This window comes from Tasmannia lanceolata, unplaced genomic scaffold (assembly GCF_043159265.1).
Source record: "Tasmannia lanceolata isolate RefF3 unplaced genomic scaffold, GAP_Taslan_0.1 ptg000004l, whole genome shotgun sequence".
In the NCBI taxonomy this organism is placed as follows: Eukaryota; Viridiplantae; Streptophyta; class Magnoliopsida; order Canellales; family Winteraceae; genus Tasmannia; species Tasmannia lanceolata.
In genome coordinates, this window is record NW_027518681.1 from 13,770,216 (window position 1) to 13,789,275 (window position 19,060).

The window sequence follows — 19,060 nt, forward strand, 5'->3', positions numbered from 1 at the left end:
CCGCCTGCATACACCCTATTTCCGCTTACACCCTATTTCTGTCGGTGTACCCGGCGGCGTACTATAGAATCCGGTGGCGTTCTCAGCTAAAAGAGACGTGAGAAATAATAAAATATTCAATAACGTCATTGTTCTAAGCCAAAAGAGACGTATTCAACAACGTTACCGTTATAAGCCAAAAGAGAAGTGAGGACCAAAAGAGAAGTGAAAAGATTCTAAGCCAAAAGAGACTTATTCAATAACGTTACCGTTCTAAGCCAAAAGAGAAGTGAGAAAAGATAATGATTGACTTTGAGTTGTAGCGTTCCAAAAAGTTTTTCAACATGTGTCAAGCATCCATCCATCTCTAGTTATTTCCGACGGCCAAGATAGAAACGAACCCAAGGTTCTATCGGTTCAAATACACATTCAAACGAACCAAAAGAAGCCTCGTGAAGCGTGCCAATTTAAGAGGTAGTAATGAAAAAGGAAGACTCTGTCGATGTCAGAAGGTGTGAACAATCGACTCACACCGACTTAGTCTTAGAGTCCTTTTCTATTTTGTTTTGTGGTTGGATTAGGTTGAAATATCTATCTAGAATTTCTAGAAGTTTAATTATAGTCAGAGAAGGAGTCTGCTAATGTTTCCTATAGTTGGAGATGTACGGTCTCTAAAGATTAGATAGCGTTAGGATATTATTTAGCTTTATCATTATAGTTTTGTATATAAAGAGAATGAGTGCAATGAATAAAGTTATCTTCCACCGTTTTCAAAGAAAGAGAGTGTTTTCTAACGTTTTCTTCCTGAGACAAGAGTGTTGTTTCACATTATTGGTTTTATATAGCAATTTTTCTCTCTCTTGGTTGTTCCAATTGGAACTTTTATTCTTCCAAATTACGAAAGAAAGCTTTTCAAGTGGTATCAAAGCAGGGTGTTCGATCTGCATACCGGGTTGTTCTTGGATTTGCTTCGAGGGGGATATCGAAGTGGTAATACCAGTTTGTTCTTTGGTTGCTTCGAGGTGCTATCGAGGTTGGAAGAAGAGATGGAGGAATGTCTTGGTATGTTGGCGGGGATCGAAAAGCTCAACAATACCAATTACATCTATTGGAAGTCGTGCTTGGAGTCGTATCTTCAAAGCCAAGATCTATGGGAGATAGTGAATGGCAACGACACCGAGGTACCAGAAGAGGGAGCTGATACACTACGAAAGTGGAAGATCCGTGCCGGAAAAGCGTTGTACGTATTGAAGGCGTCAATACAGAAGGAGTTGATTGAGCATATTAGAGATGTGAAAACTCCGAAAGAAGCGTGGGAGGCACTCTCATCTCTCTCTTTTCACGGGCGAACGATGAACGGTTGCAGTTCTTAGAGAACGAGATCGGTTCATTAACACAAGGTAATTTATCAGTTTCTGATTATTTTATGAAAGCTAAAAACTTGTGTAATGAAATATCTCAATTAGACGAGGAGTCTGAGATTAGTGAAAGCCATATGCGGAGAATGATTATCCGTGGCTTGAGGCCTGAGTTTAGCTGTTTTATCACTGCTATTCGTGGTTGGCCAATGCAACCGTCTCTCCTAGAGTTGGAGAATCTCTTGATTAATCAAGAGATGTTGGCAAGACAAATGGCCGGACTGTCTGTGAAAGAAAGTGAGGAAGCGCTTGCGGTGAATAGCAAGCAGAAGTGGAAGAAGAAAAATAAAAAACCAAAAGATGGCTATAAGAGAGATGATTGGGCTAATAACAATGAAAAATCACAAGAAAAACGTGACTTTTATTATTATCATTGTGGTAAGCTAGGTTATATTAGAAGAAATTGTCGAGCTAGGAGTGAGACCGATGATGGGAATTCTATCATCAAATCCAAAGACAAGGATGATGATGATGATGATGGTGAATGGGATATGCAAGCTTCTTTTGCTTGTGATTTGGCAGTGGAAGAGACTGCTATGGAATTTGACTTTGCGGGGGAGATTTATTTTGCACTGAATGTTGCAGAATCTCCTATTGTGAAAAGTCATGTGTGTGCAATTAATTCTTCAGGAAAGAAAACTATTGACTACGAGAATGATTGGTTGATTGATTCTGGATGTTCGCACCACATGACTGGAAATCAAAATAAGTTTATGCGGTTGCGAAAATATGATGGAAATCATGCGGCTGTCACGGTGGATAATTCTGTCCATGCTATGAAGGATGTGGGTGATGTGACGGTTACCTCGCGGTGTGGTGAGGGAAATAGTATCCTCAAAGATGTGTATCACGTACCGGGTATGGCGAAGAATCTAGTGTCGGTAGCGCAGATCACATCAGCGGGCATATATGTGCTATTTGGACCTAATGATGTAAAGGTGTTCGAGAAAGTGAATGTTTCTGACAATCTGATCATGCGTGGGAAACGGATGGAGACGATGTATGTATTATCAGCAGGAACGGCTTATGTTGATAAAGCTCGCCGTAATGAAACTCCAGAGTTGTGGCATGCGCGCCTTGCTCATGTCGCATATGATAAGTCAAAAATTATGGCAAGACGAAACCTTGTCAGAGGTTTACCACTTCTCGAGAACGGGAGAGATACAGTTTGTGCTGGATGTCAGTTTGGAAAAGCACACCGTCAACCTTTTCCTTGATCAGAGTTTCACTCAAAACGACCATTGGAGTTGGTTCACTCTGATGTGTGTGGTCCAATGAAGCAGAAGTCTGTAAGTGGAAACCGTTATTTTCGTATATTAGTTGGTGATTTTTCGGGATATGTTTGGGTGTATTTTCTACAGGAGAAATCTGAAGTCTTTGAAAAGATCAATGATTTCCATGCACGTGTAGAAGCCGAAACGAGATTTAAGATCGGTTGTTTGAGAACCGATAATGGTAAAGAATACACTTCTCAGATTCTTTCCACTTATTTGAGGGATCAGTACAAAATTAAAAGGCAATTCACTTGTCATGAAACTCCACAGCAGAACGGAGTTGCAGAAAGAAAGAACAGGCACTTAGTTGAGACTTGCCGGAGTGTATTACATGGGAGAAATGTTCGTCCTCAATATTGGGCGGAGTGTATACGCGCAGCCATATATGTAACTAATCGTCTTCCGCAACAATGACTTGGTTATGAGTCACCTTATCAAAAGCTCACTGGTAGGAGGCCATCAGTTAGACACTTTAAAGTGTTTGATTGTGTTTGCTATGTGCTTATACCAAAGCAAATGAGGACAAAGGTGGTGAAAACGGCGGTTCGAGCTATGTTCATTGGTTATGATGAACAAATGAAAGGGTTGAGATGCTTGGTTCCATGTACGAAAAGGGTCTGTGTCTCAAGAGATGTGGTGTTCGATGAAGCATCATCTTGGTGGTCCGTGGAAAACACCACAATGCCGGACTCAACTGATTTGATTGGTAATTTAAAAGAAAGATTGAATTTGATTGTGCTACGGCTGGAAAATCATGGTGTAGCAAATCCGAATTCGATCCAAAAGATGAAAAGCACAGTTGATCTCTCACAGATGGATGGTGATGTATTAGAGTCAGAACAAGAGGTTACACGTCAAAGTTTGACGACAACTCCACAAAATGGCAGTTCGACGAGCAAGAGCTCTAGTCCATGGAAGACTGGAAAAAGTCTGTCGCATGAAAAAGATGTTCCAGCTTCACCAGAAGAGTTGCGACCTTCGCCACTTGAATATTTTGAAAAGCGTGAATTTAGTGCGTTTAAGCCACAGAGATCGACGCGTATTCCAAAGGCGAATCCGAAGTACGCAAATTTGGCTTGTTTTTTTAAGATGGAGGATTCAACATTTTTTGAAGATACAAAATGTGTCAAGGAGTGGCAAATTGATAGATTGCGAAAATTTTCTCGGAAGGAACTTAGCGTGGCTTGTGGAGAGTTAACGCTGAAAGGGAGTGCTAGAGTTGCTGATTCGTGCACGGCGTCAGAGGGGTCCGGCCGACGGGGTTGATTCATAATGGGTTTGAATAGTTTGGTGAGTCAGTGCTGAGGGGGAGAATTGTGAACGTCATCGCCGATACACACCGACTTAGTCTTAGAGTCCTTTTCTATTTTGTTTTGTGGTTGGATTAGGTTGAAATATCTATCTAGAATTTCTAGAAGTTTAATTATAGTGAGAGAAGGAGTCTGCTAACGTTTCCTATAGTTTGAGATTTACGGTCTCTAAAGATTAGATTGCGTTAGAATAGTATTTAGTTTTATCATTATAGTTTTGTATGTAAAGAGAATGAGTGCATTGAATAAAGTTATCTTCCACCGTTTTCAAAGAAAGAGAGTGTTTTCTAACGTTTTCTTCCTAAGACAATAGTGTTGTTTTACATTATTGTTTTTATATAGCAATTTTTCTCTCTCTTGGTTGTTCCAATTGGTACTTTTATTCTTCCAAATTACCAAAGAAAGGTTTTCAGAAGGGTATCAGAGTCTTTTGACCACCCGATTTTGAAGATTAGCCTGTGTTTCATTCTTGTTTTAAAAGGTGCCCGTAATCCGTAATTCCTCAAAACATGAGCCCTCATTCCGTACTTTTCTCAAAGGTGTTTTTTTACACACATGGTAGATTCTCATTGTTGGTTTACCATCATCATTGCCCTTAATTATTTCTTTACTTCAGCATTTTTCAATACTACAATAAATGCACATTGGCGACATGGATCTAATGGGAGTGCCCTTGCGGCTGATATTTTGGCAAAGGCGTCCCTCAGTTTGGCATTCCTCTAACAATAATAAGAGTATGTCAAGTGCTATGTGTGATCATCATTCATACAAACATGCATTGTTTACACACATGGTTTTTCAGAGCTATATTTAATATTAGGTTTTTTACCCCAACTAAGTGGCCTAGGCAAAGATCCAGCCATCATAAGCGGGCCAAATTCAATCTAAGGATTTTCACATAAGAAAATCATTTTTGTTTTTTGTTGGTAAGCTGGGGTTAAGCAAGTTCCCCGACCATATTAATAAGTAGAAGGTATGAATTATAAGCGAGTATAACAGACTCCAGACGAGTCGCTGGATACAATATAAATGACTGGGGGAGGAATCAAACCAAGAGGGATATCATCAAGGTTTTAAAATTCGGTTTCGGGGGTAGTTTCGGTCCTCACCGAAACCGAAATTTTAGCCGAAATCCTGAAATTTCGGCCAAAATTCGGTAGAAGCAATCGAAATATCTTTTTTTTGGCTGAAATTTCGGTAATTTCAGGTGAAATTTTGTAAAGGATTAAAAAATTGATATATTATTAGAAATTTCGCCGAAATTTCAACCGAAATTTGATAGATTTCGGCGGTTTTGGTTTCGGTCCTCACCGTAATCTGAAATTTCGGATTTTGGCCGAAATTTAAAACTTTTGATATCATCACCAATGCAAGGGCACTCCGGCTTGGAGAGGTAGTCTGCAGTGGCATTGGCTTCCCTGCAAGTGTGTGATATGCTCTATAGGGTGTAGGAGGAAAGGATCTCTTTGATCTTGGCCAATGTTTGTAGCTTTTTCCATGGACATTGAAGGTGGCCATTGATAACATTGACTGTGACCTTCGAATCGGATTCAATCCATATTCAAATGCATTGTTTTTTCTTCACGAGGAGTACTCCTCGATGTATTGCCTCAATTTCCAGATTAAATCTCCTCGGGTTTCGATACTAAGGAGAAGAAGACATTGACAACAGGTGACAAACATAAGCTGTGTTTATATAGTTTTAATTGCATGAAACCTAAACCACTAGGAGAGAGGAGATGATATAGTAGGAGTTTTCTCTCAACCCTCTACTGGGAACTCCTTGGGTCCTGCTTACACATGCCATAATGAGGAGTTTTCTCTAATGTTTGCAATCCACGGGCCACCCATGTATAATGTATTTGTGACTCCTTTTTTAAGAAGAAAAGGGGGTGAACATTTTTTTTTTTTTGAAATATGGGGGCGAACATATTATACCCCCTTTATCTCTATCTTTACTTTTCAGCATCTTACCTTTTACTTTTCCATAGCGGTAGTTTTTCTCTAGATTAAGGAAGCAATGAATTCATCTTTCCAAGTGAGTCTTTCTCTTTAATTCAACAATCCCTTGCACTGGCGTTTCGTTTGTGTCGTTTTGTTGTTTAGCTTGACTTGGACGGCCTATCGACCCTAAGAGTCGTTTGCATTCTACGTGCATCAACGTCATCGTTTGCGTTATGCGCACATTGACGTTTGACTAACCAAGAGTTGTTCACTTTCTGTGTGTGTCGACGTGTGCGCTTGTTGACATACTGTTCATATTCTGCGTGTGACGACATCCCCACATTTGGTGTCGCGTCTGCACCTGAAGAGCCCTTTCCATCGGTGTAAAGGCAAAGGAGTCCAAGGAAGAAGTGTCGTTCCTCTCTTCTTCTCAATCGCCCTTGAAATCCAATTCCAGGAGACGGAAATGTTTTGGTCGTCAAACCCCTCGAATTGAGTTTCCGATTTTCTTGCCTCAAGAGAGGTTGGCATGTCCACGCACCCATCACTCACTCACACACGCTCCACTCCACTCAAACACAACAGCAGCTATGGACCCCGCCGGAGCATCCTTAGACAGAACGAAGGCCAAATTGACTTTACAAAAAAAAAGAAAAAAAAAATCAAACAGGCACTAGTGGTTGCGGACACATGTACAAGACGAGAGTAAGAGGGTGGCATTCGTTAGTCCTTTTTTTTTCTCCAATATGGTGCAATTTTATTGAGAAAAAGAAAATGAGCCGGAGCGGAGAGGATTGGCTCAGGCCTTAATTGTTTCAAATTGTAACTACCGATGGTGAGGGCCCCAACCGATTAATGGGCCAATAACCGGTTTGGGCCCTCACCATCGGATTTCACAATCTGAAACAAAGAGGGCTTTAGTATTCGTGATGTTGATATTGGCTTCCAATAATAGGACCAAAATACCCTTGTAAAATTTTTTGCAATATTAGTTGGGATCTCTAGCAAATTAGAGAAATTATATGGTGCACCATGGAGATCGATGGGTTAGGATCATCTAAGGAGAAGATTTTCTGGGCACACCCGATCTACGTCAAGGCCCAACAATTGAATGGTTTGGATCACCCAAATAATGTAAGCCCCACTGTTTCTTTGCGCTGCACGTGGATCCAAAATCTAATCTTCATCACGGATCGATATTCTGGTGGTCGAGGGACACCATTTGCAGACCGAGGTATGCTTTGATGCCGCATTGGCCTAGTGGAGAAATTTCGGTAGTCATTGGTTTGTATCTACCAATGACGGATTTAGTGACAATGACATGGTTTGAAAATTCAAACAATTAAGCAGCAAGGGCATTTTTGTCATTGAAGGCGTCATTTCTATACCAACAAAGAGTTCCTTATCTAATTGCCATTTGTCAGATAGGAGTATGGCAATGATCTTGATTGAAAGATATGTTGAAAGGATACCCTTTCAAATATTACTTTTTGACTTAATGAAAAAGAAAAATGATTCTCCCAATCCTTGTTTCAGTTATGTCAATAATCGCATTAGTCTTTACTTACACTTTTTAAATTGGTTGTTGAGACTTGAGACCAAAGTTCTAAATTTCGGCTTCGGGGGTAATTTCGGTCTCACCGAAACCAAAATTTTAGCCGAAATCTCGAAATTTCCGCCAAAAATTGGTAAAGGTGCTCGACATGTGGTTTATTTTGGTCAAATTTATGTAAAGGAATTAAAAATTAATATTTTATCAAAAATTCCTCCGAAATTTGGTAAATTTCGGAACGTTTTGGTTTCGGTCCTCACCGAAATTTCAGATTTCGGCTGAAAATTAAAACCTTGTTTGAGAGTACAGTATTTAAAAGCTAATTAGAGAAGTGTTAAAAGGCATAATCCATTGTAGAATCAAGAATGTAGGAATATCCCTTAAAAGATCTCAAAAAGGTGACAAAGAAACTCCTCTGTTTGAAATAAAGAAAGGTGGGTCTTGAAAAGACAGGGAAATGATACATTCGCCATATTTTCGTCCCCGGGCCACCCCCTTGTAGTGTAGAAAGAGTAGTCACAGGCATGGTTTTAAATTTCGGTTTCGGCTAAAATTATGGACTTATCCGAAACTGAAATTTCAGCTGAAATCTCAAAATTTCGGGCGAAATTTGGTATTACAGCACGAAATCCTTGTTTTTTAGGACAAAATTTCGATCGAAATTTTGGTAAAATTTCGGTAATTTCGTTCGGAATTCTTTAACGCAATAAAAAGTATTATTTTATTGCAAGTTTCGACAAAATTACCCGAAATTTATGCAATTTCAAACAAAATTTGGTAAATTTCGGGAATTTCGGTTTCAGTACCATTTCATTTCGTTCCTCACCGAAATCCGAAATTTCAGATTTCGGTCGAAATTTCGGATTTCGGTCGAAATTTCGGATTTCGGTCGAAATTTGAAACCGTGGTCACAAATACGGAATAGGAGTGGCCACGGGGAAGAAAAGGGGGCAAATATATTACTTCCCAAAAGATATACTAATGTATAAGGCATCTTAATGTATCAATCATTGATAATGGAGAAAAGTACGGAATGTGGGCACATGTTTCTAGGAACTACGGATTTCGGGTACCTTTTAAAACAAGAATGAAACGCTGGCGATTCTTCAAAATCGGGTGGTAAAAAGACCCTGATACCCTTCTGACATTGAAGAAATCTCCTTTTTCATTACTGCCCATTAAATTGGCGCGCTTCATGAGGCTTGTTTTCGTTCGTCTGAATGTGTATTTGAACCGACAAAACCTTGGGTTCGTTTCTATCTTGGCCGTCAGAAATAACTAGAAACAGATGGATGCTTGACACGTGTTGAAAAACTTTTTCGAACACTGGCGCTTTTATATGGAACGGTGGCGTCTTCTAATAATACCACATCTCTGTATGAGATTCCGCCGGCGTACCCATTATTTCCACTTATACCCTATTTCCGCCGGCGTACCCCTTGATATTCCGACGGCGTATTCGATATTTCAGCGGCGTACTCGATACGTTTGGAACACATGTTTGAGCCCAGAAAATCCGGCAGCGTACTCGATATTCCGGCGGCGTACTCTAGAATCCGTCGGCTTACCCCTGAATTCCACCGGCGTACACCCTATTTCTGCAGGCGTACCCCTTAATATTCCGGCAGCGTACTCTATATTACGGCGGCGTACTTGATATCTTTGAATGATGGGTGTTTCGCATAATTAATATTTCAGCGGCGTACTCTAGAATCCGGCGGCATTCTCAGCCAAAAGAGATGTGAGAAATAATAAAATATTCAATAACGTTGTCGTTCTAAGCCAAAAGAGACGTATTCAATAACGTTACCGTTACAAGCCAAAAGAGAAGTGAGGACCAAAAGAGAAGTGAAAAGATTCTAAGCCAAAAGAGACGTATTCAATAACGTTACCGTTATAAGCCAAAAGAGAAGTGAGAAAAGATTATAATTCAAGAGAGACGTATTCAATAACGTTACCGTTCTAAGCCAAAAGAGAAGTGAGGACCAAAAGAGAAGTGAAAAGATTCTAAGCCAAAAGAGACGTATTCAACAACGTTACCGTTCTAAGCCAAAAGAGAAGTGCGAAAAGATAATTATTGACTTTGGGTTGTCAGCGTTCCAAAAAGTTTTCCAACACGTGTCAAGCATTCATCCGTCTCTAGTTGTTTCCGACGGCCAAGATAGAAACGAACCCAAGGTTCTGTCGGTTCAAATACACATTCAAGCGAACCAAAAGAAGCCTCGTGAAGCGCGCCAATTTAATATGTAGTAATGAAAAATGAGGACTGTAGGGTATCATGGTCTTTTTACCACCCGATTTTGAAGAATCGCTCATGTTTCATTCTTGTTTTAAAAGGTACCCGAAATCCATAATTCCTCTAAACATGTGCCCACATTACGTACTTTTCTCTTGATAATGGAAGAAAGATGACCCACAGAGAACACAATTGCTTGTTTCTTCCTTTATCTAAGATGCTGCTTTCAACTGTTGCATCAAATCAAAAAGGAAAAGGGAGAATCAGAATCAAGTTGCCAGGGCAAAATTTTTAGTTGATCAGACTTACATAAAAGAATGTGTGTGTAAATAAATATTTATAAGAGGGGGTGATATATTTGTAAGAGCTTCAATCCCAGCTTACCTACCAAAATAAAGGAGTTCAAAAGCTCGGGTTGTAAATAAATATTTATAAGAGGGGGTGTTATATTTGTTAGAGGTTCAATCCCAGCCTACCTACCAAAATAAAGGAGTCCAAAAGCTCGGGTTAATTTCTTTTCTCTGCGGAAAAGAAATTATTCATTATCAGAGAGCGCCTCAAGAGTTAATTATTCGGTCAATCTTTACTTGAGGGGGTTTGCTAGGGACCATCGCAAACGACATTTCGTGGGCAGGCTGTTGCATGAGAGAGCAGCCACCTCAGATATAAGATAAAATCGGTTGAAAACTAAGCCTACGTGGATGCCTTCCCATCCAAAAACACGCCCATGAAATGCTTTCTGCAATGGTCCCTAGCAAATCTCTCACTTCAGACACAAAAAATTGATTCCTATTAATTAAGCTATAGGATCTATCAGTCCTTAAAACAGATTGAATGGCAGGACTAAAAATCAAGAAACAAAAAACGGGAACCAGTGTCTCAGTGATGAGAAGTGGCAAAAAACTCTTATCCGATTTTGATTAGAGTTTTTTATTTCTTGATTTTTAGCCATTTCTCACAAACTAGTCTCCTGTATTTTATTTCTTAATTTTTACCCACTTCACTTGCCCAACCCCTCTCTCACCACTTGGAGACTCCAATTTGTCATGAAATAAATTCAAATGAATGGTTTGGATCTCCCAAACAATATGCCTTCCACGGTATTTTCAGCTAGTGTTTTGATGACTTATCTACACTTGTGTGTGGAAACCATTTTCTCTTTAATAAAAAGTATCTGGGAATATTGATAATCGGAGAAATTATATGGTGTAAGGCCTTACAATAATAAGACTTTTGTACGGTGGAAGTACCACCCTTGACATTTGATCCAGCCGCAGCTCCTAAAAAAGTGAGCTGCTGTTGGATCAAATATCAAGGGCGGTGCCCCTACCGTATTGTCGTAAGGCCTTACACCATATAAAATCCCTCGATAACCAATTAAAAAGAAAAAAGTAAAGATCACGCACGCATTCTAAGGGCTTGAGGCCATTCGTTCCTCTCCTTTATAGTCGAGCTTTATAAAAGCAGATAACCAAACGGTGCACTACATGCAATGACCAAAATACCACTTACTAACGGTATTTATTTACATAAATATTCTGTAACACCATGGTGGACTTTGAATTAATGTATCATGGGTGTCATCTCTCTTGGGACATTAAAAGAACACTTGAAACTACGGAAACTTGACACATGTTCTGCATCCATAAGCAATTAGGTCATATATTGTCAGTCGCAACGTGTAGTTTGCCACTTGGCTCCATCTCTAACGCATGTGGGAAGCATCGAGTGATTCCAATAATTAGATGTAAGGTCCAAAGGATGACCACACAAGAATTCGTCCGAAGAAAGACAGCTTTGAAAAAGGAATAGAAAATGGCAAACATCATGGTCCAACCCCATAATTACTCAGCCGAAAGATACAAAAGAGAAGAGAGTTAGGAACGTGGCTTTGGATTAATTTCAAAAGGAAAACACTCTGAGAATGTAGCGAAGTTACCACTTCAAGAAAAGTCTGAACTAGATAAGCACCTCAGTTAATTGGTAGCACTAGCCAGTCTGCAGTTGTTGATGGGGCCCTACCTTGCAAAATCATGGTAATCGAAGGATGTTTTCGTCAAAAGAAGTTTGGTATATTTTTTAATGACATGCATTTGTCAAAATTTTAGAACTTCCAGGTACTAATTTTCAGAATTTGCATGTCATGGTATCATTTAGAAAGAGTGGGACTTTGAACCAGCAATGTTCTCAGAGGTGAAAGAAAACCAAGAGAAGTTAGCAAGAAAAAAATCACAATGAAAAGGAGGGTGGGGTCCACTTCCCTTAAAAAAACAAGGAAGAAAAAGGGGCCCACAGCTGCCACATCTCTTTCAAGACTATAGCCATCTATTTTGACCCATGAAACAAGAAATAGACAATTGAGCAGTCACAGTCCCAAATGTATGCCTTTGTTGTTTCTCACTGACTTACTTGACTGCTAAAAATCTCACCTGTCTCTTTTGGTGGGCCATATTGAAGAAAAAAGAGGGTTTTCTTCTTAGCCCCTCTTAAGTGAAGTTACTAATACCTTAATTTTGCTTAGAATAATTTTTTTTAAATAGCTCCGAGCGCATGCTAGATATTGCAAATTATGAAGCCAGAGGAATGTAGTACACAACCACCTTCTTTTAAAAATAATAAAGATAAAAAAAATAAAAACATAAAATTATAATAAGCATTCTGGTTATTTACTTTCCAATAAATGAAAATGAATGAATTTTATAATTAAAACTAAAAAAATGAAATTATACAAATTAAATACATGTAGTAAAAATACATAATCCATTTAAAAAAAAGGTAAAAATACATAATAATAAATAAATAAATAAAAACAGGCACTCTTATTTTTACTGACACTTTAAAAATAATAAAAGATTAAAAACATTAAATAAAAAATAGGAACTCCTCTCCCTTTTTATTTACATTTTTAATAAATATAATAATTTCATCCCTTACATTAGCCATTTCACCATGATTTTGTTGTATTTTTTGCTCTAAAATGGCCTTTGAGGATGACCCTTGACTCTTTGTATAAGTCATGGATGGCCTCTAGTAATAATTTCCATACCAATATCTTTTTTTTTTTGAAATGACAAATATTATAAAAGAATAAGAAGGGGAAATCCCGAAGTTACAGAACACAAAAATAAAAAACTAATTACACAATGATTAGGACATCAAATAGGAAATTGATCAGACCAATTCATCGAGTTGCATACCATCCCTCTTCTAGCCAACGCATCCGCCTTCTTGTTTGCAGACCTTCTAATATGGATCAACTCAATATCTGATTCCGCTAATATATCTTCCATTTCGTCAACAATAACACTCTTCAGATGGTCCCTACTCACCTTTTTTATGCCATTGAAAGCCGCTTGGACTTCCGCCTCCGTAGCGTCGGTCACACCTAAAGGGCCCCAAAAAGTCCAAAGAACCTTGCCGGCATCATCACGACATAAACCTCCCACCCCGGCTGGATCAGGATTCCCAAAGCAAGCACCATCAAAGTTTATTTTGAACACTCCTTGAGGCGGTGGTTCCCGTCTCTGCACAACTTTATTAGCCCACTCACTACTCAAACACACCACACGCCATCCTTCCCATAGATCAAAAGCTGAAACAAACTGGAAAGATGGATGGCATCTCGTCCAATTGATAACCAATGCAATTATCTGCATATAAAGATAATGAGGAGCCTTGGACATTCCCTCAAACACCCGTGTATTTCTCTCCTTCCAAACCACCCACCAAGTGGCAAGCAAGCATACTTCCCACAAAATTTTCCCTTTCTTCTTCCATGGCACGAAGCTCCATTGTTGCATCAACAACTCAATAGATCTAGGAAAAATCCAGCTAATCCCAAATCTCATAAATATGCGACCCCATATAGACCGGGTGAACAAACAATCCATAAATAAATGATACGTAGATTCCCCATCAGCAAGACATAGGGGGCAATGATCAACAAGCCACATACCACGGTTTCTCAGAGAGTTAATGGTTTGTATCCTGTCGCGACATGCGGCCCAACCAAAGATACTTACACGCGGCGGACAATGAAATTTCCACACCTTTGCCGAAAAAGAGGGAGTCGGGCAGGGCATCAGGCTCGTATAGATAAATCTGACAGAAAAAAACTCAGAAGAATTCGCAGTCCATATTCTCTTATCCAACCCATTTCTTTTAATGTAGCCATTATCCAAAAGCCTTCTAAGTCTGGCCATAGAATCTAACTCACAAGCAAAGAACCTTCTTCTATAAGCCGGGCACCATTCCCAAATACCATCCGTACTAACCATACACTCACTCACCATAGCTTCTTTCTTCACCGCAACCCGGAAAATTTTCGGGAACAACAACCTGAGCGGGTTATCACCACACCATAAATCACTCCAAAACTTAACTCTATCCCCTCCATAAACCCTAAATCTAATCTTCAGGATGAACATGGAGGACATTTTTAAAATATCTCTCCCCACCATTAGACCCTTTTTCTTAAAATTATCAAAAGACTCCCACCCTCCGGGTTGACAACCATACTTACTACAAATAACCCTAATCCACAAATGAGATCTTTCTTCGCTAAATCTCCATAACCACTTTCCTAGCAAAGCGTGGTTAAACTCCCGAAATCTTCTAATACCCAAACCACCCACCATGATGGGCACACAAACATCCTTCCAACTCACCAGAGAGATTCCTTTTTTGTCCTCATTACCTCCCCACAAAAATCTACGTTGGATCATTTCAATCCTCAACGAGCCACTGACAGGACACTTGAAAAGAGACATAAAATATACATGAATATTTGCTAAGACTGACTTGATTAAAACCAATCTTCCACCTCTAGATACTAAATTTCTCTTCCAAGTATCCAACCTACGCCCAATCCTTTCTAAAATCGGCTCCCAAAATACATTATTTGGTCTTCCATCCCCCAAGGGCAGACCCAAATACGAGGCCGAGAGATTATCCATCTCGCAACCCAATAACCTCGCCAACTCCAAAGCCTCATCCAAGGGGACATTCAGCGCAAAGATTCTAGACTTATGAAAATTAGATCTTTGACCCGTTATCATTTCATAACATCTCAAAATGGACTTCAAATTTAACACTTGGGATCTCTCCGGAACGCAGAACAAGAGCGTATCGTCCGCGAACTGGAGGTGAGAGACCTCCACACAATCTCTCCCAATATTGAAGCCTTTGAACAACCCTATATCGCATCCTTTAGCTAACAATCTACTCAGAGTTTTCCCCACGAAGACAAACAAGAAGGGAGATAAAGGGTCCCCCTGCCGAAGCCCACGAGAAGACTTAAAAAAGCCTTTAGGAGACCAATGGAACAACACTGAAAACCACGCCGAGGACACACAGGACATAACTATTTGCGCCATCTACTCCCAAAACCCATTTTAGCAAACATGAAATCTAAACAGTCCTACTCTACTCTATCGTAAGCCTTTTTCATATCCAGTTTGCAAAGAATTCCTCTCAACTTGAGCCTACGATAATAATCAATGGCTTCATTGGCAATAAGGAAGCAATCTAATATTTGTCTCTTCGCTACAAATGCACTTTGGTAATCAGAGATAACCACCGGTAGTACTTTCTTCAAGCGCTCCGCTAGAACCTTAGCCAAAATTTTATATAAACTACCCACCAGACTAATAGGACGGAAATCCGCAATTTTTGTTGCCCCCGCTACCGAAATCCATACCAATATCTTATATCTAAATGAGTTTCAAATATGATGATTCGAGCTAGGGAAATGATATTCCTACCCCATTTTCCAGCAATCCCACCCGTCTAGTTTGTCTCTTCCTAGAAATAATGCTGCTTTCGTTTTCCGAAAAAGACAAACATAAGGGTAAGGAAATGCTAAAACAGGGGTTAGATCCTTCCCTTAGCAAATAATGGTTTTTTTTTTTTTTGAAATGGCAAATAATATTGAATAAAAGGGGGGACCCTGAGAAGGGAAAACCCAAGAAAAAATGGTTATAATGATTATAATAGTTTTACCTTAAGATGAAGATTCATTCCCTCTAGGCCCTTCAACTTCTTCTACTTAGAGACCTGCAAAATGAATTGGGAGAAAGGACTCTTTATGGCTGTTTAAGTAGAATCTTTACAAAGAACTGTGAAGAAAATCTCTTGTTCTCCGAAGAGATCTCCTGCAGAAAAAATGGGTGATCGGAAAATGGAGAACAAGGCGGATTCCGATGTCTCTCGGAACCCAATTCCAGTGATGGCACCAAAGAAGAAGCGTAGGAGGAACAAGTACGTGCTTGCCTGCACAGTTCTTGCTTCCATGAGTTCCATTCTCTTGGGTTATGGTGAGATTAATTTCTCTTTTTCAACTTCAAAAATAAATTGAAATGTCTTTTTTTTTTAACAATTTTCCCTCAGCAAGCAATCTCTAGACTATTACTGTTTTCCATCTTTTAGTAGCTTTTCGAATTATGATGCTCCTAATAATGCACGTGAAGGTATATTCTAAGCAAAAGAGTTCAAACTTTTTTTTTCTTTTCTGTTTGTAAATACTTACATTTTTTTTAATGATAAATAATTGGATTAAATGGAATAAGAATGGGGGATAAGCCTGGTGATCGAGAAGATCAATTAACAACACAACAAGAAGAGAACACGAAGAAAAAACAAAAAATACAACAAAACCCCAATCAATGGAGAAGGATATCAAACATTTCCAAAGCTGGCCTAGAGGCTCCATCCCTCGCTAGCCTATGCACTTCACTGTAAAACACTTATATTTGTTGTCCATTTCCTATTTTTATTTCCTTCTATTTGCTCCTAATAATTCATGTGGATACTATATTCCGAGCAAAAGAGGTAGAACTTATTTTTTTCTTCTGCAGTTGTAAAATACTTAAATTTTTTTATCCATTTCCTATTTTATATCTTTCTATTTCCTTTTCTTTTAAGATTAATTTTATCTTAGAAGCTATACAGTTATTAATTTTATCTCATTTAGTTTATTTCTCTTTTGTTCTTTAGATTATGGGGTGATGACTGGAGCAGTGTTGTTTATCAAAGATGATTTGAAGATAAATGACACAAAGGTGGAAATCCTCGTGGGAATTCTCAACCTCTACTCACTGATCGGATCGACTGCTGCCGGAAGGACATCCGATTGGATCGGGCGGCGATACACAATTGTCATCTCCGCGGTGATCTTTTTTGTGGGTGCATTGATGATGGGCTTGGCAACAAATTATGCCTTTCTAATGGTTGGAAGGTTCGTCGCTGGGGTTGGAGTAGGATATGCCCTCATGATTGCACCCGTCTACACGGCCGAGCTCTCACCGACACTCTCTCGAGGATTTCTCACATCCCTCCCTGAAGTCTTCATCAATTTCGGGATCTTGCTCGGTTATGTATCGAACTACGCCTTCGCTAGGCTCCCGGAGCACATTAGTTGGCGATTGATGCTTGGGGTCGGCGTAATTCCATCGGTGTTCTTAGGCATTAGTGCCCTTATGATGCCCGAATCGCCTCGGTGGCTGGTGATGTGAAACAACCAATTACTCCAAAAGTTTAAGTTGTTAGAGTTGATGTTATTTAATCATTTATGCCTCAATACTCCCCCTCATGTGTTGCCCCTCATTTTTTTTTTTTTGGGTTGGCCATACTAGAGGCACCAGTGGCTCCTTTTTTGAGTTCGCCATACATGTGGACTTTTTATTTTTAATATATCTGGTCAGGGCCCGGCCTAACCGCTCCTAACCCATCAAAAAAAAAAAATAAAAAAAAATCAAAGAGTTGCTAACCCAGGACCTTTCCTGAGACATACATCGCTCTGATACTAAGTTAAACAACCAATTACTCCAAAAGCTTAAGCTCTTAGAATTGGCATTATTATTTAATCATTTATGCTTCAACAGGTGATGCAAGGCCGCATCGGTGAGGCGAGACAGGTGCTACTCAAGACCTCAGAGACTAAAGAGGAGGCCGAATTGCGTCTTTCAGATATCAAATCCGCCGTGGGAATTCCAGAGAGTAGCAATGAAGATGTAGTCCATGTACCAAAACATAGCCATGGGGAGGGTGTCTGGAAGGAGCTACTAGTAAGGCCATCGCCGTCCGTTCGCCGGGTTCTCATCGCAGCCATCGGAATCCATTTCTTCCAACAAGCATCCGGCATAGACACCGTTGTCCTCTATAGCCCCCGTGTCTTTGAGAAGGCCGGAGTGAAGAAGAAAACTGATCTACTTGGCGCTACAGTGGCCGTTGGATTTTCTAAGACAATTTTCATCTTAGTGGCTACATTTCTCTTGGATAGAATTGGACGGCGGCGCCTTCTTCTCACTGGCACGGCAGGGATGATCTTGTCACTCTTGGGATTGGGGTTCGGATTGACGATAATTGAGCATAATCCAGACAAGAAGCTCATGTGGGCTATTGTGCTTTGCATCATTACAGTCTTATCATTTGTCGGGTTCTTCTCGATCGGGCTCGGACCGATCTGTTGGGTCTATAGCTCGGAGATCTTCCCATTGAGGCTCCGAGCACAAGGAGTGGGATTGGGGGTGGCGATGAACCGAATTACGAGCGGCGTATTTGGAATGACCTTCATATCTATGTACAATGCCATGACTATAGGGGGGACCTTCTTTATGTTTGCGGGAATAGCGACTGTGTCGTGGATGTTCTTCTACACGTTCTTGCCGGAGACTAGAGGCAAAACCCTAGAAGAAATGGAGACGCTCTTTGAAAAGTCTAGGTGGAGATCAGGGGAGAAGGGAGAAGGTAGCCATGGTCAAGTTGAGCTAGAGAATGCTGTGTAGGGGTATCTTGGTCAATATGAAATTTCGACTGTTACGTAACGATCAATGAAAGTGGAGGCCAAAAGTGGAAAATTAGATGGGTGGACACTTCATAGTTTTACAGTTTTTATTAATCGGACAGTGAAAGAAAGGGCAAAACGGGAAGAGTAGAAAAGATGGTGATATGGGAATCTCCTGTGTGGATAATGGTGTATTTTAATGAAATAGTGTATGATTTTCACGACCATATGACCATTGAAAATGTGTCTCAAAGAACATGCGACAAAACATCGGAAAGTGTTTCCTTGCATTGACAGTCAATAATACCTAAGCTAAAGTTCCACGTGACACGAACATTTGTTGATAAATGCCGCCCTTTATCGCACTTCCATAATTCGATTCTATATGCTCCGACTATTTATCAAAAAACTATTATCACCCAATCAAATTAGTGTTTTGTAAAGTGTGGAGTGCCCTTATAATTCTGCATTATTAGTAGTAAAAGGTAATATTTCAAAGGTTAATGTCATGTTTAGTAACCATGATTTTTTTTTATTGTTTCCTTATTTTTCAGCCTTTTCTCAC

At 39.7% G+C, this 19,060-nt stretch overlaps 2 protein-coding genes across 2 annotated transcripts; both read left to right on the forward strand.

Moving 5' to 3' along the window:
- Window positions 1-1,025: 1,025 nt before the first annotated feature.
- Window positions 1,026-3,937, forward strand: LOC143875667 (uncharacterized). The gene is made up of 4 exons (XM_077377274.1): window positions 1,026-1,338; window positions 1,446-2,563; window positions 2,678-3,058; window positions 3,185-3,937. The coding sequence occupies exons 1-4, from the start codon at window positions 1,026-1,028 to the stop codon at window positions 3,935-3,937; spliced, it is 2,565 nt and encodes an 854-aa protein (XP_077233389.1).
- Window positions 3,938-15,674: 11,737 nt separating this feature from the next.
- On the forward strand, window positions 15,675-18,823 carry LOC143875586 (putative polyol transporter 1). The gene is made up of 3 exons (XM_077377181.1): window positions 15,675-16,027; window positions 16,707-17,215; window positions 17,594-18,823. Exons 1-3 carry the CDS (start codon window positions 15,877-15,879, stop codon window positions 18,494-18,496), a joined length of 1,563 nt encoding a protein of 520 aa, XP_077233296.1. The 5' UTR covers window positions 15,675-15,876; the 3' UTR covers window positions 18,497-18,823.
- Window positions 18,824-19,060: the final 237 nt, after the last annotated feature.

Excerpts from the sequence above, each read along its gene's own strand:
- LOC143875667 (XM_077377274.1), top strand. The coding sequence starts at position 1,026 with ATGGAGGAATGTCTTGGTATGTTGGCGGGGATCGAAAAGCTCAACAAT. Across the intron at positions 2,564-2,677 it reads TCGAGAACGGGAGAGATACA|CAGAAGTCTGTAAGTGGAAA; the intron begins GTTTGTGCTGGA and ends GGTCCAATGAAG. Across the intron at positions 3,059-3,184 it reads GTATACGCGCAGCCATATAT|CAAATGAGGACAAAGGTGGT; the intron begins GTAACTAATCGT and ends CTTATACCAAAG.
- LOC143875586 (XM_077377181.1), top strand. The coding sequence starts at position 15,877 with ATGGGTGATCGGAAAATGGAGAACAAGGCGGATTCCGATGTCTCTCGG. Across the intron at positions 16,028-16,706 it reads TTCCATTCTCTTGGGTTATG|ATTATGGGGTGATGACTGGA; the intron begins GTGAGATTAATT and ends TTTGTTCTTTAG. Across the intron at positions 17,216-17,593 it reads CCGAATCGCCTCGGTGGCTG|GTGATGCAAGGCCGCATCGG; the intron begins GTGATGTGAAAC and ends ATGCTTCAACAG.